At 34.1% G+C, this 24,878-nt stretch overlaps 2 protein-coding genes across 3 annotated transcripts in view; both read left to right on the forward strand.

Annotated features, from left to right (window-relative positions):
• LOC136039545 (uncharacterized) overlaps positions 1-24,878 on the forward strand; it is a 55,906-nt gene that overhangs the window by 1,686 nt on the left and 29,342 nt on the right. The gene's annotated exons all lie outside the window — the stretch shown is intronic.
• Positions 3,457-4,017, forward strand: LOC136039122 (craniofacial development protein 2-like). The gene has a single exon (XM_065722606.1). The coding sequence runs from the start codon at positions 3,457-3,459 to the stop codon at positions 4,015-4,017; it is 561 nt and encodes a 186-aa protein (XP_065578678.1).

Here is a 24,878-nt window from a genome sequence, read left to right on the forward strand (position 1 = left end):
TTTTTTTTTCTCTGCTGTTTATTGTTTTTGTGTTTGTTTATTTATAATACTCCATACTTTTTGTTTTTTATACTTTTACAGGTAATAAAGTTTGTTCATTCATTATAGAATCTTAAAGATGATCTTTTTTTTTCTATTATTTTGGTTAGGATAGAACAGAGATAAAGTATTTGTTGAAAGCATACCATGGTATTAGCCTAGGGTTCCAGCTGCACATAAGGGAACTTGTTAAGAAAACAATTCTTACTTCATAATATGTAGAATAATCCTAGTTAACATATTTGCAGGGAGAGAACCTTTATCTTCACCATTTTCCTTGTAAATCCAGTTTTTCTATCACATTACCAAATATTTGTGTCTATTTACTAAGTCATAAAAATTGTTTGTAAACAAACACCCAACTGCCATCTTACCTAGCTTAACCTAATTTATCAGTATTCTTCTATTGATATGTTTTGTGAGGAATCATTAAGTGGCACTGATAGTGTTTATTACATATAAATCATTTGAAAATAAAAAAAATACAGTAGAATCAATGTTTATTTTTCAGAATTTTGTTAAAAAATAATTGTACAACAGTGAAAGAAGTGAACATAAAGGTTCTATCCCTGCAAAATGTGTTAACTATGATTATTCTGCACAGAATTGTCTTCTAAATGTTTCCTTATGTACAGCTGGAACCCTAGGCTTATACCATAGTATATTTTTAGCAAATATTTTAATTCTTTTTCTATACATCAATACATATTTAAGATTATGAATTCATGAACTACACTAGAAAATAAAATTTCTTAAATATCCTGGTTGCTTTTCTGACATTGCACTTCACCACCCCCTATAACAGATTCCCTCATCAGATCAAATTTAAATATAATCATTGAATGGAGATCCACTACCTATAAATAAAGCACATCATCAATGAATGCAAGCTACCAAAGCAATATATTTCATCTTCCTTCTGATGTAGAAAGGGTTTGGATCATAAGCAAACTGGCTAGAGATGGTTGTCATTGTTGCAATCTATGCTCTAGCTCAAACAAATAGGTGGCTTGAAAAGTTTATTGGAGGGTTAGAATTAGTAAATATATGACTGTTCATATTAATGACTTACCAATGAAGTGAATGAATCACTTGATGCCTTTTTTATGCTCTTTATGAATATAATAATCACTTCTATTGCAAATTCAAATTTAAGCACTTTTTGAGCTCTTAAAAATGATGAATTTTCAATTAAAATATGAGTTACCGGTTGTTTTCTGACAAATAATGCTATATGTTCTTAGTGCTCTTTTCTTGGTCATTTTTGACAAAATAAAACTATATTTTCTCCATGCCAAAATTATTTATAATAAGTTTAGGTTAGGTTAGGTCAAAAAGCAGAATGAAGCAGACCTTGGTCTGCTGACCATGTACCACTGGATATGGGGGAATCCCCTAACTAAACGCTCTACGTAAAGGGTGGCCTTGACCTCACAAGGTGGGTGAAGCCCACCCCAGGGACACTCAATGGTTAGACTCTAGCTAATCAGGTCCCAGGTCTAGGGTCGGCTGGGCTTGCAACCCTCCACCTGAACCTAATTGCAATGAATAGTGATGTTATTGCCTCGGATGATCAATCTTCTTTTTACCCTTCAAGACTTCAGCATGTCCCCGGACCGAAATTTGACCATCATTTGAACCTTATTGACCAAGGTGGTCTTTGCCTGGCCACCTGGAATGTTCTGACTATGCATCGGCACTGTTTCTGTTTTCTGTTTCTGTTTCTGTTTTTTCTTGCCTGTTTCTGCCTGTTTCTGTTTCTGTTTTTACAAAAAACAGAAAACAGAAACAGGCTACCTGTTTTTGTTTGACCTGTTTCTGTTTCTGTTCTGTTTTTTTTTTTTATCTGTTTTTTTCCGTTTCTGTTTTTTTTTTATCTGTTTTCTGTTTTTTTTTCTGTTTTTTTTTCAAATGCCGCGCTATCTAGCGGGCATGATACCGAAACGCATGATACCTACCCGTACCTACCGTACCGAAAGGCATATCTAGCGGGCATGATACCATGATACCATTGATTTTTGAATTTAAACAAAAAGGGAATACTTGTGGGAAAAGTCAAAGTCATGGCCAATTGTAGAAAAAAGCTAAGACAGATTGTCCAATTAAGTGGGCAACCCAGTCAAGGTTAATTTTACCCCTTTGATTGCCGTTGTGACTGTCTCCCATTTATGCTGCACCTCTCCATGCATGTATGTCCCTTGACAATGCCGAAATAGAGTCAACCTGTTGGAGGTTCTCCTTGCGGAACACAAGCGGGTTGACTACGGGTTGACTACTTGAAAATTTTCCTCTCATGCATGTCACTCCACAATGCTCAACTAGAGTCAACCTCTCATGCTAATTCACGCCGGGGTAAATCTGAGCGAAAGAGAGAGATAGAGAAAGAGAGAGAAGCTTGAATGCTATACAGTGGACATGGGCTAGATGGGAACCCCATATGACAATGTCTCTACTGTTGGTATATGTGTAGCAGATGGCTATTACCGCTTGAGCAACGGTCTAACCATTGACGGCTTTAAGGATTCGTGCTTTAAGCAGCAAACATGGGCTCAATGAAATCCCATATAAAAGAGGAATATAGCGTTGGTATTTACTTAGAGCAATGGGTTACCGCTAGAACAGCGGCCCAACAAGCCACGGCTTGAAGGCATCCGTACTTTAAGCGGTGAACCTAGGCACCTTGATAGGTGTGTAGCGGAGGGTTATTACCACTTGAGCAATGGTCTAACCATAGAGCATTATAGAGCGTTGGTATTTGCTTAGAGCAATGGGTTACCGCTATAGCGACGGTCTAAATAGCCTCTAACTTAAGTGGTGGACATAAGCTAGATGGGATGACTCTGTGTCTGTCTGGTATATATTAGCAAGCAGCAGTCTAAGTAGCCTCGGCTTGAAAGCATCCGTGCTTTAAGCGGTGAATATAGTGTTGGTATATGCTTTGAGCAATGGTTTACCGCTAAAGCAATGGTCTAAGAGCAACTAGGGTAAATTGTCAATTATAAATGACATTTAAGCTTGAAAGGAATATAGTGTTGGTATCACCCGATTGGACACATTTTATGACAAATTTCGCCCCCCCCCCCTAAAAATACGCTAGTGTGTTGAATTGCACGAAGTTGCTCATCTTTTGTACGTGACTAAAAGGATTTAACAAGAAGATGTTTTCTTTCCTATTAGAAATAGAAGAAGTAAGGAAAAACAGCTGTTAAAACAGCTGTTTTTTATTTTTAAACAGCTGTTTTCTGTTTTTTCGAAAAACAGAACAGATTACAGAAACAGGTCACCTGTTTTTGTTTGACCTGTTTCTGTTTCTGTTCTGTTTTTTTTCTAACTGTTTTTTTCTGTTTCTGTTTTTCTCAAAAACAGAAACAGTGCTGATGCTTAGTTCTGACCCTTAACTTCCCTGGAGCAAAGTCAATGCTTGCGCTAGAACTCAAGCGTTTTGGCGTGACTGTAGCAGGCATAACTGAAGCTCGCCTTATAGGAAATGACTCTGAAAACATCAGTGAAGGCTATCACCTAATCTGGCCAGGTGACCAGAGAACCAAAACTAATGGAGTCGCACTTGTGCTAGACTCTTGGACCAGGAGGTGCCTCCTTTCTTACGAGCAAATTTCAGACAGGATACTAACAGCACAAATCCAGCACAAACATGGAAAATGGACCATCATTGTCTGCTACGCCCCAACAAACCAAGCCTCAGATGAGGTGAAAGATCGTTTTTACACCCAGCTGTCTAGCATCCTAGCAAAAGTATCCCCTCATGATGTTTTAATCCTTCTTGGAGACTTCAACAGCACTGTCAGAGATACAGATGGTGTGTGGAACAGTGTTCTAGGACCTACAACACCCAACTGCTTGAACAACAATAGGCTAAGGCTCCTTCAGCTGTGCAACATGCACAATCTCGTGATCACCAACACCCTTTTTCAAAGGAAAGAAGTTCACAAATATACCTGGTATAGCAATGATGGATGAACAAGAAAGATGTTAGACTACATAATCGTGTCCTGACACTGGCGTTCCTCTATAACTAATTGCTGAACTTACAGAAGTGCAGAATTGGGAAACACCAACCACAGGCTTGTCGTTTCTAACCTTAGACTACGCCTGAAAGCCCAGAAAAGTGACCAGGAGTCTGTGGTATCCCTGCAGAACTGCTGAAATATGGTGGGGCAGCGACCCTTCTCTTGCTCCAAGTACTGTTTTCCATAGTATTTCGTACAGAATGGATTCCAAAAGACTGGCGAGCGGGAATTCATTCCGCCTCTCTGGAAACGGAAAGGCAGTCGCAGAATCTGCTCTAACTATCGTGGCATCACACTCCTTTCTATGCCCGGGAAGCTCTTTGTTATGACCCTCCTGGACCGCTGTACCACTTTCCTCAGAAGCCAACAAAGAATCCAACAGGCTGGCTTCATGCCAGGAAGGTCCACCATGGAGCAAATATTCACAATGCAGCAGCTGATAGAAAAGACTCGAGAATTTCAACAAAAAGCATATGTTGCCTTTGTGGATTTCAAGGCTGCTTTCGATTCTGTCGACCAGCAATCACTCTGGCTCATATTGAAAACAATGGGAATACCAGCAAAGTACTGCAACCTTTTCGAGAGGCTCCACAAAGGGACTGAGAGCTGCATGCAAGTCAATGGCAGATGCAGCTCATCTTTTGAAATCAATACTGGAGTCTGTCAGGGTTGTGCTGCTGCCCCAAAACTATTTAATTGTGTCATTCACTACATTATGACTCAGACCATAAACCGCCTCCAGTTTGGGCTGCATTATGGTGACAGAGTACTTTCAGACGCTGACTATGCTGATGATGTTGCTCTTGTCTCCGATTCACCATCGAAGCTCACAGAAGCCCTACAAGTTCTTGCTGATGAAGCCTTAAAGATAGGGCTGTCAATTAATTGGCAGAAGACAAAAGTGATGTTTGTTGAACCCCGTAATTCGCCGCGTCCCCCGCCAGTCCTAATGGTCGGTGACAAACCAGCTGAGATTGTTGAGGAATTTACATACCTTGGCTCTATCCTCTCAAATTACGGATCAATCCTTAAAGATCTAATGCACCGAATTGCCAAAGCCTCAGCAGTAGTGGGAAGACTAAGCGCCCTTTGGAGGAAACCTTCTATCAGCCGTAGGACCAAGATGCGCATGTACAATGCTTCGGTGGGATCCGTGCTTCTTTACAGAGCCAAAACTTAGCCAGCCACTCAGTCTGTGCTTTGCACCATAAATATAGCTCAAACAAAACACCTTCGCTGCATTGAAGGACTATGTTGGCACGATTTTGTTAGCAACAAGAACCTCCTGGCGTTAACTGGTCAAACGCCCCTCTCAGTCCAACTCGCCCAACGAACACTGCGCTGGTATGGACATCTCCTTCGCATGCCCCCCGACACTCCCTCACGAACGATTTTTGACTTTGATCCCGTGCTGCATGGCGGGAAACGCCCAAGAGGTCGCCCCCCAACCAGATGGAAGGACACGACAGGTGCCTTCTTAGTCATGGCAAATATTCAGGAGAATGTCCACATCCTTGCAAGAGACTGGTCCAAATGGAGGCACCATGTAGCATCACTCTTGACGCCAGAAGCATTTCAGCAGGAGCATTAAGTCAAGGTCAAAAAGTGCTTAAATTTGAATTTGCAATAGAAGCAATTATTATATTCATAAAGAGCATAAAAAAGGTGTCAGATGGTATATTCACTTTATTGGTAAGTCAATAATATAAAGTCATATATTTACTTTGGATTCTTCTATCAGGTGGTGGTACTTGTGCTGTTGTTACAGGGGCTATTCCTGGGTAAGGAGAGAGCTCACTGTGTTGACTCAATATTTCCCTTTCTTCTTCCTCATAATATTTGGTAGTCCGGCCTCATTGCTACTGTGCAAATTAGTTTAAGCCAAAATAATGACGGTTTTTTCTTTTGTTAGGGTTTTTTTTTCTTTTGGGTGATATACCACGCGCTTAAGTATGCCATTAGGCATTTGTCTGTTTGTTTAAATGGTATAATTCTTGTCGTAAATAAACATGTATCTATCTATCTATGCATTCCAGCACTAGGACAGACATTACACCATCACCATTTCTGTTCCATTTGTGTATATGTCATGTTCTGTGTACTGGTTGAAATAGCTGACCTTCAATGAATATATTGGCGTTTGTGCTGACATGATTGTGGTTGGTTCTAACCTGGGATGTAGGTGGCTCCTGCTGCTGTCTCCCAGACATACCAAGTATTAGTGCTCTGGCTGCCTCAACTTTCTGCTGATAAATATCCTTTGTGATTATTTTCAGCTGCATTTGTTATGACAACACTGGGGTCATCAACCATGTTTTTCTGCTTGTAAGGAGCTCAACTGGTGAATATGCTCCCTTAACTGGATTGTTTCTTAACTGGATTACTCCAATATTGCAATGAACACATCTGTTCAACTTTGTGAAGCTTTTGTTATTATCTGTTTTGCTGTCTTGACCACTTGGCTTGAGTTATTTGACTTTTTGCCTATTTTGAACAGAATGGCTATCTCAAAATTTTTATTGGATATATTTTGGGGAAATAAGGGCATTAGGGTGGGGCTTCTTGCCCATTAATCACTTTTGACTCTTAAACAGGGCACTAAAATTTTTGATTTTCAACCAAGTGAGCCCTATTCGAAGTTTAAATAACCAGCCCTTCCATAAACCCACAAGTTAACAATGGGCAACTTGCAAAACTTACAACCCCTGCCCTGGGGGCTGAGGGGAGTTTACTCAACCCCAAAGGCTTTTTTATTTGTTTTTTGACTATTTTAAACAAAATTGGCTATCTAATTTTTTTTTATGCATTTGGAGGAAAAGGGTGCGTGGAGGGATGGTTGCCCTCTAATTACTTTTGATTCTTGTAAATGACACTAGAACATCCAATCTCAGATCAAATGAGCCCCTCAAAGTTTTACAACCATCCCTTACATATGTAGTGCCTCTAAGAAAAACAAAACAAATGGAATATGTTGTAACCTTATTATCCTTTACCAAAGGCAATGCTAGAGCATTGCCTACTGAAATTCCATAATTACAACACTAGGCAAAACCAGTGGTTTTAATCTACTTTGTAAATTTATCAAGCTAGTCTAAGTGAATGAAACAGTCAGGAATGTATAACCCAAATTGAAACATGGGAAAATGTTTTTAGATACTTGCCATTGGTATTTTAGTTATCTCTTGTTCTGCAAATATTTTATTTTAGGTACTCAGGTACTTGTGCAAATATTTGATTTTAGGTACTTAAATATAGGAAGGGAGAATTTTTTTTTCATTTTTCAATGAAAATACAAAAAAAAGCACATTTCAAATCCAGCAGGCCAATACCCACCCCACTACCCCTAAATTGATGCCATTGTGTGCTCCAGAAACTGCAATTTGTTCTTTTCTAAACCACAAATTCTTGTTGTATTTATCTATAGGGATAAATAAAAAAAAAAAAAAATTTAGAACCCTTCTTAAAAGGTGCTAAGGAGCTGCAAGAATTTTAACTTTTTTTCTTTTTTTTTTCTTTTTTCTTTTTTTTTAATTTTTCTTTTTTTTAAACTTTGATTTATAGTACAATAGGAGTGTCATAGTTTTGTCAAAATCCATGAGGGTTGCAAAGTTGCACTAAGGCAAAGATATACCAAATAAAACTGAACTCTTTCTGTGGGGAGTATTTTTTGCTTTACCTTGTTCTTAGCTTGTTAGCTGTCCTTGCCATTGAAATTTCCCTCTCTAGTTTATGCTAAAACTATGGTAAGATTTTCTTCAAAATTAACAAAAACTCCCTTTTACTGTGAAGATCAGTCTGGACCAAAAGATAAAAGGAGAACCCCATGTGTATGAATTTTCTAACCCATTCATGCATGTGCGATTTTGTAAGGAGTACAATTGCTTCTGTCACAAAAGAAGAAAATAAAGTCTAGGGCTTAGTCAAGGCTCTGAAAGTCATTGTGGTGCTTACAAGTACCACATATTATCCCAATCTGCAAGGGGGGGGGGTACGAAAAACTCCCATAAAAAATCCGACTATTCACATTTTTGTTGTGTTTTTACAACTCTGACAAAAATTTCAGAGGAGTTAGACCACCTCTGGATATGGCCTTGCTTCTAAAAAACTATTTCAGCATTAATCTTTATATATTCCATTGATTTAAAAGTATCAACTGCCTAATCTGAATGAATTTATTGTGTTTTCTTCAAACTTTCCTGAAAACTTACATTTATTTTAGCTGTAAATATATTTAAATTTCATTTGATTTCTGTCCCCACCTCTCTTCAGTCCATTTTTCAATCATATCTGATTTTTCAACAATTATGGCAAACTCGTTGAAAAGTCAAGTTTCGAATTAGGTTTTTAACTAAAGTTTCTTTTAGTTGCATAAGTATTTACTGTGTCAGCTAATTCCCTGCTCAGACGCCCCCCTTCAGAAAAATCCTGCCCATGTATAAAATTTTCCTCAATCAAAATAACCTCATTTCGTAAAATTACCAGTTTATTTAAAATCACCTCCAACTTGTTCTTTTTATTTCCCTTCATCAAGGTACAGGGCATTTTGGACAAAAACATTTACTCTAATACATTCATGTGAAAACTTCAACCAATTCTTACTCCCTTCTTACTTGTCAAACCACAAATTCTTAATGATACAGAGATGGATCCAGGATTTTCTTTAGGGCAGGGGGGTGCATAATAGGCTGCTTTGATAAACTTATGAATAAAGAAATACCTGCAATTTAAAAGGAACCTGGACAGTCATGTGTTGTAGGTAGGTAGTAGAAATGGTTGTAAATTTAATCTAAAATCTGTTGAGGGTTAAAGTTCTAATGGATCTATTCAAATTAAAATGGTAAAAAAAAGAATACTGATACAAAAAATAGTAATTTATAAGAAACACCCCACCATAAAATAAAAGCTGTTCACCATCTACCAAAAAAAATATGATATTTAATATTTTCTGCATAATTTTTTGCCTTTGCACTTCTGACTGCTTTAGCAAGTGAGTTAAGCTTTTTATTGTCAAAAAAAGATTAGTCTTGAACCATCTTTTGGGGTCATGCACTCTTTGTGACAATTTGTATACGTCAAACCATTTAGCATGCCCCTTATCTTTATGGCATCCCTTAAAAACTATGATAGTAATGAAGAGTAGCAAATAAGGATAAAGATATAACTTGTATATTCATGAAACATAAATAAACATTAAATACTAGTTCTTTTGGGGGTGTAACAAGAAAAACTGAATGAAGAGATAGAAATGCAAAGAAGTTTAAAACAAGGGTTTTAAGCTTAAGCAATAAAGCATTTACTAATCACTATTTCTTTTTAAAAATAGTGTTTTAATAAATATTGTCAACTCTGACAAAATCTCAAAAATTTACTAATCATAACAACTTTTACTTTTCATAAGTAAAAGTTTTCATAAGTTAAATTTTACTTTTCATAACAACGTAGCATATCTTTCCACTTTGTAAAGTTCTATATATTTCGGTTAAGTTGCAGAATTCACAATTTTATAAGAAAGGTCTATTTTTGTGTTTCCACAACTGCCATATTTTTTTTTGTTTTTTGCATGGTTGATGTCTATCTCAATATTTTGATGAATGGCTATATGACTATATGGCTATATGAATGCCATATTATAATGGCTAGTCCTGTCAGTTTGGAGCCCTTTGTTAGTATTTCCTCTTCTATTCTTCCTAAAATATTTGAATAAAGACCAAAATTGTCAGAAAATAAATTAACTCTAATAAAGATGCATCTAGGTATGTGCTTCAAACTAAGTATGTGAGTCAAAATGCTCCTTAAAAAAACAATAATCATGTGTTTGTTATTTTTGTATTTGATAGGTATAGATTGGTGATTTCAATTCTCAGGGTTTCAAGCTGTGGTAGATTTCTAATTATTTTTTTTTTTTAAATCTTGAGATTTTCATATTTTCAATTCAAAGTTTAAATTTCGATATGTCTGTTGAGCAGAAATATAAAACTTGAAATTTAATTCAGATTTAGCATTAAGTAAGAGAATCGTCCTGTAAAAATTTTGATTTACAGACAACTAATTGTGGAAATATGATTTGATGGGATGTATCAAAATAAATATCAAAATCCCCAGCAGTATATATAGCAGTTTAGACAATTTTATGGACAAATATATGCTACCCCTTTACAAAACATAACTATATTTTGTGACTGGTCGATGTTGAGAAGGTGAGAAATTCTGAAGACGTAGTGCAGTTGCATTCTGTTCCTGTGATTAACTCAAGTTGTGTGAATTTTGACTTTTCATCAAAATTTTATTAGTAAATGCTTTAAAAAAAACCGATGCCATTCCACTGATTCAAACTGAGAATTCAGAGACCCATCTATACCAGCTAAAAAAAAAAAAAAACAACAACACATAATTATCTGCCTTCTTTTATAAATAGTTTTCAAAAAATCTGTTCCTTGTAAATGATTACTCCAACCTTTGAAGGAGTATTTTGACACATATACTTAGTTTTAAGTATATACTTATATGAACCTTTATTAAAATTCTAAAGAGTTTGGCCTTTATTTTATTTTTCTAGGACGAACAAAGGAGGTGATATATCATAGAATTCAGAGCTATAATTCAATGAAAATAGACAGTAAAGTGGCCACCATTTGATCAGTTATTTTTGCACTTCTCATATTTTACCTCTCTTCAGTCCTGAGTTACTCCTCACATGAATTGGACTTAAAGACACCACAAGGGGAAAGATTCACATACATCACAGTGCAAACTATGTTCTGGTCTTGAAAAGGCATGGTCATCAGTCCTACTCGTGTTAATTCTTGCTTGTTTTGAGTTTGACTTGCCTATCTATTGTTATTTCTGTTCGTTTTGAGTTTCATTTATTTATTGATAGTGATTTGTGATAATTTTGCTCTTGGAAGATCATTTGACTTTGTTTATGCTCATTTTTTGCATAATGGAGCTCTTTACTTTTCTTTGAAAAACTTGCTTTGTGGGAAAAGCTTCTTAAAGTAATTTCTGTTCATCTTTTTTGACATAGCCTTTTTGACGGAAAAAAAATATTTTACATCTTTTTGGTCTTTTTCTATAAGAATCCATTGTTTGACTTACTATTTGTATGTTGGAGAAGCTTTTTCAACAATTTTTAATGCTGAAATAAATAGTTTTTCTTTTTAATTAATTTATACCTCCTCAGGTTTACCTAAAAAATAAAACTTAATTCCATTTCCAAAAGATCCTATCTACGCTATTTGACAACCTGAATACACTTACACCCTTTTTGTGTATTTAAATTGCAAAAGTAGAAGTGTAGTAGCATTAGCCCCAAAAGTTTCATCTTAATACCCCCAGTTGGTCTCTATATATTACTGAGGTGTTTTATGGGCAGCCATATGCACAATACCTTTTGATTGAGTTTTAATGCAACATTTAAGTTTAAAGCATAATGGGCCAATTGCATAATTGTGTGGGATTGACATGCCCAATATCCCTAGAGTCATAGTTGCTAGACTGTTCTACTACGCTGAACAAAGTTGCTTTTTCAAAATTTTGACTTGGTGTGTTTGGAAAATGAAGGGACTTCGTTTAAAGATAAAGGCTGCTTGCCCTCCAATCTCTTTTACTCTTTAAAAGGGCACTAGAACTTTTAATTTTGAAACGAATTAGGTCCTTCGTAAGTTTCAATAATATTATAGCTATTATAGAGTGGCGCTGCTTATAATATTACTTATATGCCCTTTTGAAGACCTGTATGCATACATAATTTTTGTTTAATTGAAACTCCTCCTAAACGTTCCCTAAAAGTTTCACCTTAGTACCCTTAGCATCATTAGTTACATTAACCGTTGTAGTAGCATTAATAGTATACACAGTGCCTTCTGGCTAGTATAAAATCTGGCACACCTTACCCATAAAGGTCTAACTTAACGCTGTAAGCCATTCTTTGTTACATTAGTTTGTTTTGATTTAGTTCAACATGAGCCTAAGTATTCCTTAAAAACTTCACCTTAACACCCGTAGCTTGCATTGTAACAATAGTTATAGTAGCATTAGTAGCAGTATGCACATAGTTTTGGTTTCTTCATACCTTTGGTTTCTTCAGAATCCCCTTCAAAACCTGCTAAAAGTCTCAATTTAATTCATTCAGCTAGTATTTCTGATACTTTCTATTGATGACCTGTGTGAACATAGTTCATTTTGATTTAGTTCCATACAGTTTCAATATATCCTATATTTTTTGCCTTAATACCTTTAGTAGTAGTAGCATTAAAGCAGTATAATTAATAGTAGCCTTAGCTCTAGTGGCAGTAGTAGTAGTAGTAGAATTAGCAATAATAGTAGCAGTAGTGGTAGCCTGAGCAGAAGCATTAGGATGCAAATGCTTTCTTTTGGTTAGTTCTACATCAACAAGCCCTGTTAGTTTTAACTTCATTCACCAAACTATTTCTAAGATATTGCTCTTACACCCATTTGACGACCTGCATACAGACAGCGTTTTGTGATTCAGTTCACCTTCCCTCCTCAAATTTTTTTGAAGATTTCACATTCATACCCTTAGGCATAGTCGTAATTCTAGTCGCAGTAGTAGTATTGTTATTACTGGTAATAGTAATAATAGTAATAGTGGTAGTACTAGTAGCAGCAGTAGTATTAATATATTACCTTTGGTCAGTAGAACATCCCTCTCATCAAGTCCTGGAAGTTTTAACTTAATGCTATTAGTCATTGCTATGATATTGCTGATATGATAACCTGTATATTCGTATACTTCTTGAAATTTTTATCTGAATGCTCTTAGCCATTACAATGAGTTGCAAAAGAAGTAGTAGTTGAAGTAGCAGTAGTAGTAGTAGCAATATATTTAGAATGGATAGCAGTATTAACAGTAGTGTGCACATATTGCTTTTTTATCAGATGATCTTCCACTTTAAGCATTCCCTGAAAGTTCCAACTTAATACCCACACCAATTCTGGAAATATGGTCTTTTGACATTGTGTATGCACATAAAATGTTATGATTTAGTTCAATACCCCCCCCCCCCCAACATTCTATGAAAGGCTCACCTGGATGCCCTTTAACAAAACAAATGGAATATGTTGTAACCTTATTATCCTTTACCAAAGGCAATGCTAGAGCATTGCCTACTGAAATTCCATAATTACAACACTAGGCAAAACCAGTGGTTTTAATCTACTTTGTAAATTTATCAAGCTAGTCTAAGTGAATGAAACAGTCAGGAATGTATAACCCAAATTGAAACATGGGAAAATGTTTTTAGATACTTGCCATTGGTATTTTAGTTATCTCTTGTTCTGCAAATATTTTATTTTAGGTACTCAGGTACTTGTGCAAATATTTGATTTTAGGTACTTAAATATAGGAAGGGAGAATTTTTTTTTCATTTTTCAATGAAAATACAAAAAAAAGCACATTTCAAATCCAGCAGGCCAATACCCACCCCACTACCCCTAAATTGATGCCGTTGTGTGCTCCAGAAACTGCAATTTGCTCTTTTCTAAACCACAAATTCTTGTTGTATTTATCTATAGGGATAAATAAAAAAAAAAAAAAATTAGAACCCTTCTTAAAAGGTGCTAAGGAGCTGCAAGAATTTTAACTTTTTTTCTTTTTTTTTTCTTTTTTCTTTTTTTTTAATTTTTCTTTTTTTTAAACTTTGATTTATAGTACAATAGGAGTGTCATAGTTTTGTCAAAATCCATGAGGGTTGCAAAGTTGCACTAAGGCAAAGATATACCAAATAAAACTGAACTCTTTCTGTGGGGAGTATTTTTTGCTTTACCTTGTTCTTAGCTTGTTAGCTGTCCTTGCTATTGAAATTTCCCTCTCTAGTTTATGCTAAAACTATGGTAAGATTTTCTTCAAAATTAACAAAAACTCCCTTTTACTGTGAAGATCAGTCTGGACCAAAAGATAAAAGGAGAACCCCATGTGTATGAATTTTCTAACCCATTCATGCATGTGCGATTTTGTAAGGAGTACAATTGCTTCTGTCACAAAAGAAGAAAATAAAGTCTAGGGCTTAGTCAAGGCTCTGAAAGTCATTGTCGTGCTTACAAGTACCACATATTATCCCAATCTGCAAGGGGGGGGGGGGTACGAAAAACTCCCATAAAAAATCCGACTATTCACATTTTTGTTGTGTTTTTACAACTCTGACAAAAATTTCAGAGGAGTTAGACCACCTCTGGATATGGCCTTGCTTCTAAAAAACTATTTCAGCATTAATCTTTATATATTCCATTGATTTAAAAGTATCAACTGCCTAATCTGAATGAATTTATTGTGTTTTCTTCAAACTTTCCTGAAAACTTACATTTATTTTAGCTGTAAATATATTTAAATTTCATTTGATTTCTGTCCCCACCTCTCTTCAGTCCATTTTTCAATCATATCTGATTTTTCAACAATTATGGCAAACTCGTTGAAAAGTCAAGTTTCGAATTAGGTTTTTAACTAAAGTTTCTTTTAGTTGCATAAGTATTTACTGTGTCAGCTAATTCCCTGCTCAGACGCCCCCCTTCAGAAAAATCCTGCCCATGTATAAAATTTTCCTCAATCAAAATAACCTCATTTCGTAAAATTACCAGTTTATTTAAAATCACCTCCAACTTGTTCTTTTTATTTCCCTTCATCAAGGTACAGGGCATTTTGGACAAAAACATTTACTCTAATACATTCATGTGAAAACTTCAACCAATTCTTACTCCCTTCTTACTTGTCAAACCACAAATTCTTAATGATACAGAGATGGATCCAGGATTTTCTTTAGGGCAGGGGGGTGCATAATAGGCTGCTTTGATAAACTTATGAATAAAGAAATACCTGCAATTTAAAAGGAACCTGGACAGTCATGTGTTGTAGGTAGGTAGTAGAAATGGTTGTAAATTTAATCTAAAATCTGTTGAGGGTTAAAGTTCTAATGGATCTATTCAAATTAAAATGGTAAAAAAAGAATACTGATACAAAAAATAGTAATTTATAAGAAACACCCCACCATAAAATAAAAGCTGTTCACCATCTACCAAAAAAAATATGATATTTAATATTTTCTGCATAATTTTTTGCCTTTGCACTTCTGACTGCTTTAGCAAGTGAGTTAAGCTTTTTATTGTCAAAAAAAGATTAGTCTTGAACCATCTTTTGGGGTCATGCACTCTTTGTGACAATTTGTATACGTCAAACCATTTAGCATGCCCCTTATCTTTATGGCATCCCTTAAAAACTATGATAGTAATGAAGAGTAGCAAATAAGGATAAAGATATAACTTGTATATTCATGAAACATAAATAAACATTAAATACTAGTTCTTTTGGGGGTGTAACAAGAAAAACTGAATGAAGAGATAGAAATGCAAAGAAGTTTAAAACAAGGGTTTTAAGCTTAAGCAATAAAGCATTTACTAATCACTATTTCTTTTTAAAAATAGTGTTTTAATAAATATTGTCAACTCTGACAAAATCTCAAAAATTTACTAATCATAACAACTTTTACTTTTCATAAGTAAAAGTTTTCATAAGTTAAATTTTACTTTTCATAACAACGTAGCATATCTTTCCACTTTGTAAAGTTCTATATATTTCGGTTAAGTTGCAGAATTCACAATTTTATAAGAAAGGTCTATTTTTGTGTTTCCACAACTGCCATATTTTTTTTTGTTTTTTGTATGGTTGATGTCTATCTCAATATTTTGATGAATGGCTATATGACTATATGGCTATATGAATGCCATATTATAATGGCTAGTCCTGTCAGTTTGGAGCCCTTTGTTAGTATTTCCTCTTCTATTCTTCCTAAAATATTTGAATAAAGACCAAAATTGTCAGAAAATAAATTAACTCTAATAAAGATGCATCTAGGTATGTGCTTCAAACTAAGTATGTGAGTCAAAATGCTCCTTAAAAAAACAATAATCATGTGTTTGTTATTTTTGTATTTGATAGGTATAGATTGGTGATTTCAATTCTCAGGGTTTCAAGCTGTGGTAGATTTCTAATTATTTTTTTTTTTTTTAAATCTTGAGATTTTCATATTTTCTATTCAAAGTTTAAATTTCGATATGTCTGTTGAGCAGAAATATAAAACTTGAAATTTAATTCAGATTTAGCATTAAGTAAGAGAATCGTCCTGTAAAAATTTTGATTTACAGACAACTAATTGTGGAAATATGATTTGATGGGATGTATCAAAATAAATATCAAAATCCCCAGCAGTATATATAGCAGTTTAGACAATTTTATGGACAAATATATGCTACCCCTTTACAAAACATAACTATATTTTGTGACTGGTCGATGTTGAGAAGGTGAGAAATTCTGAAGACGTAGTGCAGTTGCATTCTGTTCCTGTGATTAACTCAAGTTGTGTGAATTTTGACTTTTCATCAAAATTTTATTAGTAAATGCTTTAAAAAAAACCGATGCCATTCCACTGATTCAAACTGAGAATTCAGAGACCCATCTATACCAGCTAAAAAAAAAAAAAAAAACAACACATAATTATCTGCCTTCTTTTATAAATAGTTTTCAAAAAATCTGTTCCTTGTAAATGATTACTCCAACCTTTGAAGGAGTATTTTGACTCATATACTTAGTTTTAAGTATATACTTATATGAACCTTTATTAAAATTCTAAAGAGTTTGGCCTTTATTTTATTTTTCTAGGACGAACAAAGGAGGTGATATATCATAGAATTCAGAGCTATAATTCAATGAAAATAGACAGTAAAGTGGCCACCATTTGATCAGTTATTTTTGCACTTCTCATATTTTACCTCTCTTCAGTCCTGAGTTACTCCTCACATGAATTGGACTTAAAGACACCACAAGGGGAAAGATTCACATACATCACAGTGCAAACTATGTTCTGGTCTTGAAAAGGCATGGTCATCAGTCCTACTCGTGTTAATTCTTGCTTGTTTAGAGTTTGACTTGCCTATCTATTGTTATTTCTGTTCGTTTTGAGTTTCATTTATTTATTGATAGTGATTTGTGATAATTTTGCTCTTGGAAGATCATTTGACTTTGTTTATGCTCATTTTTTGCATAATGGAGCTCTTTACTTTTCTTTGAAAAACTTGCTTTGTGGGAAAAGCTTCTTAAAGTAATTTCTGTTCATCTTTTTTGACATAGCCTTTTTGACGGAAAAAAAATATTTTACATCTTTTTGGTCTTTTTCTATAAGAATCCATTGTTTGACTTACTATTTGTATGTTGGAGAAGCTTTTTCAACAATTTTTAATGCTGAAATAAATAGTTTTTCTTTTTAATTAATTTATACCTCCTCAGGTTTACCTAAAAAATAAAACTTAATTCCATTTCCAAAAGATCCTATCTACGCTATTTGACAACCTGAATACACTTACACCCTTTTTGTGTATTTAAATTGCAAAAGTAGAAGTGTAGTAGCATTAGCCCCAAAAGTTTCATCTTAATACCCCCAGTTGGTCTCTATATATTACTGAGGTGTTTTATGGGCAGCCATATGCACAATACCTTTTGATTGAGTTTTAATGCAACATTTAAGTTTAAAGCATAATGGGCCAATTGCATAATTGTGTGGGATTGACATGCCCAATATCCCTAGAGTCATAGTTGCTAGACTGTTCTACTACGCTGAACAAAGTTGCTTTTTCAAAATTTTGACTTGGTGTGTTTGGAAAACGAAGGGACTTCGTTTAAAGATAAAGGCTGCTTGCCCTCCAATCTCTTTTACTCTTTAAAAGGGCACTAGAACTTTTAATTTTGAAACGAATTAGGTCCTTCGTAAGTTTCAATAATATTATAGCTATTATAGAGTGGCGCTGCTTATAATATTACTTATATGCCCTTTTGAAGACCTGTATGCATACATAATTTTTGTTTAATTGAAACTCCTCCTAAACGTTCCCTAAAAGTTTCACCTTAGTACCCTTAGCATCATTAGTTACATTAACCGTTGTTGTAGCATTAATAGTATACACAGTGCCTTCTGGCTAGTATAAAATCTAGCACACCTTACCCATAAAGGTCTAACTTAACGCTGTAAGCCATTCTTTGTTACATTTTTGAAAGTCAACATGCTCATAGTTTGTTTTGATTTAGTTCAACATGAGCCTAAGTATTCCTTAAAAACTTCACCTTAACACCCGTAGCTTGCATTGTAACAATAGTTATAGTAGCATTAGTAGCAGTATGCACATAGTTTTGGTTTCTTCATACCTTTGGTTTCTTCAGAATCCCCTTCAAAACCTGCTAAAAGTCTCAACTTAATTCATTCAGCTAGTATTTCTGATACTTTCTATTGATGACCTGTGTGAACATAGTTCATTTTGATTTAGTTCCATACAGTTTCAATATATCCTATATTTTTTGCCTTAATACCTTTAGTAGTAGTAGCATTAAAGCAGTATAATTAATAGTAGCCTTAGCTCTAGTGGCAGTAGTAGTAGTAGTAGAATTAGCAATAATAGTAGCAGTAGTGGTAGCCTGAGCAGAAGCATTAGGATGCAAATGCTTTCTTTTGGTTAGTTCTACATCAACAAGCCCTGTTAGTTTTAACTTCATTCACCAAACTATTTCTAAGATATTGCTCTTACACCCATTTGACGACCTGCATACAGACAGCGTTTTGTGATTCAGTTCACCTTCCCTCCTCAAATTTTTTTGAAGATTTCACATTCATACCCTTAGGCATAGTCGTAATTCTAGTCGCAGTAGTAGTATTGTTATTACTGGTAATAGTAATAATAGTAATAGTGGTAGTACTAGTAGCAGCAGTAGTATTAATATATTACCTTTGGTCAGTAGAACATCCCTCTCATCAAGTCCTGGAAGTTTTAACTTAATGCTATTAGTCATTGCTATGATATTGCTGATATGATAACCTGTATATTCGTATACTTCTTGAAATTTTTATCTGAATGCTCTTAGCCATTACAATGAGTTGCAAAAGAAGTAGTAGTTGAAGTAGCAGTAGTAGTAGTAGCAATATATTTAGAATGGATAGCAGTATTAACAGTAGTGTGCACATATTGCTTTTTTATCAGATGATCTTCCACTTTAAGCATTCCCTGAAAGTTCCAACTTAATACCCACACCAATTCTGGAAATATGGTCTTTTGACATTGTGTATGCACATAAAATGTTATGATTTAGTTCAATAACCCCCCCCCCCAACATTCTATGAAAGGCTCACCTGGATGCCCTTTAACAAAACAAATGGAATATGTTGTAACCTTATTATCCTTTACCAAAGGCAATGCTAGAACATTGCCTACTGAAATTCCATAATTACAACACTAGGCAAAACCAGTGGTTTTAATCTACTTTGTAAATTTATCAAGCTAGTCTAAGTGAATGAAACAGTCAGGAATGTATAACCCAAATTGAAACATGGGAAAATGTTTTTAGATACTTGCCATTGGTATTTTAGTTATCTCTTGTTCTGCAAATATTTTATTTTAGGTACTCAGGTACTTGTGCAAATATTTGATTTTAGGTACTTAAATATAGGAAGGGAGAATTTTTTTTTCATTTTTCAATGAAAATACAAAAAAAAGCACATTTCAAATCCAGCAGGCCAATACCCACCCCACTACCCCTAAATTGATGCCGTTGTGTGCTCCAGAAACTGCAATTTGCTCTTTTCTAAACCACAAATTCTTGTTGTATTTATCTATAGGGATAAATAAAAAAAAAAAAATTGTTAGAACCCTTCTTAAAAGGTGCTAAGGAGCTGCAAGAATTTTAACTTTTTTTCTTTTTTTTTCTTTTTTCTTTTTTTTTAATTTTTCTTTTTTTTAAACTTTGATTTATAGTACAATAGGAGTGTCATAGTTTTGTCAAAATCCATGAGGGTTGCAAAGTTGCACTAAGGCAAAGATATACCAAATAAAACTGAACTCTTTCTGTGGGGAGTATTTTTTGCTTTACCTTGTTCTTAGCTTGTTAGCTGTCCTTGCTATTGAAATTTCCCTCTCTAGTTTATGCTAAAACTATGGTAAGATTTTCTTCAAAATTAACAAAAACTCCCTTTTACTGTGAAGATCAGTCTGGACCAAAAGATAAAAGGAGAACCCCATGTGTATGAATTTTCTAACCCATTCATGCATGTGCGATTTTGTAAGGAGTACAATTGCTTCTGTCACAAAAGAAGAAAATAAAGTCTAGGGCTTAGTCAAGGCTCTGAAAGTCATTGTGGTGCTTACAAGTACCACATATTATCCCAATCTGCAAGGGGGGGGGGGTACGAAAAACTCCCATAAAAAATCCGACTATTCACATTTTTGTTGTGTTTTTACAACTCTGACAAAAATTTCAGAGGAGTTAGACCACCTCTGGATATGGCCTTGCTTCTAAAAAACTATTTCAGCATTAATCTTTATATATTCCATTGATTTAAAAGTATCAACTGCCTAATCTGAATGAATTTATTGTGTTTTCTTCAAACTTTCCTGAAAACTTACATTTATTTTAGCTGTAAATATATTTAAATTTCATTTGATTTCTGTCCCCACCTCTCTTCAGTCCATTTTTCAATCATATCTGATTTTTCAACAATTATGGCAAACTCGTTGAAAAGTCAAGTTTCGAATTAGGTTTTTAACTAAAGTTTCTTTTAGTTGCATAAGTATTTACTGTGTCAGCTAATTCCCTGCTCAGACGCCCCCCTTCAGAAAAATCCTGCCCATGTATAAAATTTTCCTCAATCAAAATAACCTCATTTCGTAAAATTACCAGTTTATTTAAAATCACCTCCAACTTGTTCTTTTTATTTCCCTTCATCAAGGTACAGGGCATTTTGGACAAAAACATTTACTCTAATACATTCATGTGAAAACTTCAACCAATTCTTACTCCCTTCTTACTTGTCAAACCACAAATTCTTAATGATACAGAGATGGATCCAGGATTTTCTTTAGGGCAGGGGGGTGCATAATAGGCTGCTTTGATAAACTTATGAATAAAGAAATACCTGCAATTTAAAAGGAACCTGGACAGTCATGTGTTGTAGGTAGGTAGTAGAAATGGTTGTAAATTTAATCTAAAATCTGTTGAGGGTTAAAGTTCTAATGGATCTATTCAAATTAAAATGGTAAAAAAAGAATACTGATACAAAAAATAGTAATTTATAAGAAACACCCCACCATAAAATAAAAGCTGTTCACCATCTACCAAAAAAAATATGATATTTAATATTTTCTGCATAATTTTTTGCCTTTGCACTTCTGACTGCTTTAGCAAGTGAGTTAAGCTTTTTATTGTCAAAAAAAGATTAGTCTTGAACCATCTTTTGGGGTCATGCACTCTTTGTGACAATTTGTATACGTCAAACCATTTAGCATGCCCCTTATCTTTATGGCATCCCTTAAAAACTATGATAGTAATGAAGAGTAGCAAATAAGGATAAAGATATAACTTGTATATTCATGAAACATAAATAAACATTAAATACTAGTTCTTTTGGGGGTGTAACAAGAAAAACTGAATGAAGAGATAGAAATGCAAAGAAGTTTAAAACAAGGGTTTTAAGCTTAAGCAATAAAGCATTTACTAATCACTATTTCTTTTTAAAAATAGTGTTTTAATAAATATTGTCAACTCTGACAAAATCTCAAAAATTTACTAATCATAACAACTTTTACTTTTCATAAGTAAAAGTTTTCATAAGTTAAATTTTACTTTTCATAACAACGTAGCATATCTTTCCACTTTGTAAAGTTCTATATATTTCGGTTAAGTTGCAGAATTCACAATTTTATAAGAAAGGTCTATTTTTGTGTTTCCACAACTGCCATATTTTTTTTTGTTTTTTGTATGGTTGATGTCTATCTCAATATTTTGATGAATGGCTATATGACTATATGGCTATATGAATGCCATATTATAATGGCTAGTCCTGTCAGTTTGGAGCCCTTTGTTAGTATTTCCTCTTCTATTCTTCCTAAAATATTTGAATAAAGACCAAAATTGTCAGAAAATAAATTAACTCTAATAAAGATGCATCTAGGTATGTGCTTCAAACTAAGTATGTGAGTCAAAATGCTCCTTAAAAAAACAATAATCATGTGTTTGTTATTTTTGTATTTGATAGGTATAGATTGGTGATTTCAATTCTCAGGGTTTCAAGCTGTGGTAGATTTCTAATTATTTTTTTTTTTTTTTAAATCTTGAGATTTTCATATTTTCAATTCAAAGTTTAAATTTCGATATGTCTGTTGAGCAGAAATATAAAACTTGAAATTTAATTCAGATTTAGCATTAAGAGAATCGTCCTGTAAAAATTTTGATTTACAGACAACTAATTGTGGAAATATGATTTGATGGGATGTATCAAAATAAATATCAAAATCCCCAGCAGTATATATAGCAGTTTAGACAATTTTATGGACAAATATATGCTACCCCTTTACAAAACATAACTATATTTTGTGACTGGTCGATGTTGAGAAGGTGAGAAATTCTGAAGACGTAGTGCAGTTGCATGCTGTTCCTGTGATTAACTCAAGTTGTGTGAATTTTGACTTTTCATCAAAATTTTATTAGTAAATGCTTTAAAAAAAACCGATGCCATTCCAATGATTCAAACTGAGAATTCAGAGACCCATCTATACCAGCTAAAAAAAAAAAAAAAACAACACATAATTATCTGCCTTCTTTTATAAATAGTTTTCAAAAAATCTGTTCCTTGTAAATGATTACTCCAACCTTTGAAGGAGTATTTTGACTCATATACTTAGTTTTAAGTATATACTTATATGAACCTTTATTAAAATTCTAAAGAGTTTGGCCTTTATTTTATTTTTCTAGGACGAACAAAGGAGGTGATATATCATAGAATTCAGAGCTATAATTCAATGAAAATAGACAGTAAAGTGGCCACCATTTGATCAGTTATTTTTGCACTTCTCATATTTTACCTCTCTTCAGTCCTGAGTTACTCCTCACATGAATTGGACTTAAAGACACCACAAGGGGAAAGATTCACATACATCACAGTGCAAACTATGTTCTGGTCTTGAAAAGGCATGGTCATCAGTCCTACTCATGTTAATTCTTGCTTGTTTTGAGTTTGACTTGCCTATCTATTCTTATTTCTGTTCGTTTTGAGTTTCATTTATTTATTGATAGTGATTTGTGATAATTTTGCTCTTGGAAGATCATTTGACTTTGTTTATGCTCATTTTTTGCATAATGGAGCTCTTTACTTTTCTTTGAAAAACTTGCTTTGTGGGAAAAGTTTCTTAAAGTAATTTCTGTTCATCTTTTTTGACATAGCCTTTTTGACGGAAAAAAAATATTTTACATCTTTTTGGTCTTTTTCTATAAGAATCCATTGTTTGACTTACTATTTGTATGTTGGAGAAGCTTTTTCAACAATTTTTAATGCTGAAATAAATAGTTTTTCTTTTTAATTAATTTTATACCTCCTCAGGTTTACCTAAAAAATAAAACTCAATTCCATTTCCAAAAGATCCTATCTACGCTATTTGACAACCTGAATACACTTACACCCTTTTTGTGTATTTAAATTGCAAAAGTAGAAGTGTAGTAGCATTAGCCCCAAAAGTTTCATCTTAATACCCCCAGTTGGTCTCTATATATTACTGAGGTGTTTTATGGGCAGCCATATGCACAATACCTTTTGATTGAGTTTTAATGCAACATTTAAGTTTAAAGCATAATGGGCCAATTGCATAATTGCGTGGGATTGACATGCCCAATATCCCTAGAGTCATAGTTGCTAGACTGTTCTACTACGCTGAACAAAGTTGCTTTTTCAAAATTTTGACTTGGTGTGTTTGGAAAACGAAGGGACTTCGTTTAAAGATAAAGGCTGCTAGCCCTCCAATCTCTTTTACTCTTTAAAAGGGCACTAGAACTTTTAATTTTGAAACGAATTAGGTCCTTCGTAAGTTTCAATAATATTATAGCTATTATAGAGTGGCGCTGCTTATAATATTACTTATATGCCCTTTTGAAGACCTGTATGCATACATAATTTTTGTTTAATTGAAACTCCTCCTAAACGTTCCCTAAAAGTTTCACCTTAGTACCCTTAGCATCATTAGTTACATTAACCGTTGTAGTAGCATTAATAGTATACACAGTGCCTTCTGGCTAGTATAAAATCTGGCACACCTTACCCATAAAGGTCTAACTTAACGCTGTAAGCCATTCTTTGTTACATTTTTGAAAGTCAACATGCTCATAGTTTGTTTTGATTTAGTTCAACATGAGCCTAAGTATTCCTTAAAAACTTCACCTTAACACCCGTAGCTTGCATTGTAACAATAGTTATAGTAGCATTAGTAGCAGTATGCACATAGTTTTGGTTTCTTCATACCTTTGGTTTCTTCAGAATCCCCTTCAAAACCTGCTAAAAGTCTCAACTTAATTCATTCAGCTAGTATTTCTGATACTTTCTATTGATGACCTGTGTGAACATAGTTCATTTTGATTTAGTTCCATACAGTTTCAATATATCCTATATTTTTTGCCTTAATACCTTTAGTAGTAGTAGCATTAAAGCAGTATAATTAATAGTAGCCTTAGCTCTAGTGGCAGTAGTAGTAGTAGTAGAATTAGCAATAATAGTAGCAGTAGTGGTAGCCTGAGCAGAAGCATTAGGATGCAAATGCTTTCTTTTGGTTAGTTCTACATCAACAAGCCCTGTTAGTTTTAACTTCATTCACCAAACTATTTCTAAGATATTGCTCTTACACCCATTTGACGACCTGCATACAGACAGCGTTTTGTGATTCAGTTCACCTTCCCTCCTCAAATTTTTTTGAAGATTTCACATTCATACCCTTAGGCATAGTCGT

This window comes from Artemia franciscana, chromosome 19 (genome assembly GCF_032884065.1).
Source record: "Artemia franciscana chromosome 19, ASM3288406v1, whole genome shotgun sequence".
Classification (NCBI taxonomy): Eukaryota; Metazoa; Arthropoda; class Branchiopoda; order Anostraca; family Artemiidae; genus Artemia; species Artemia franciscana.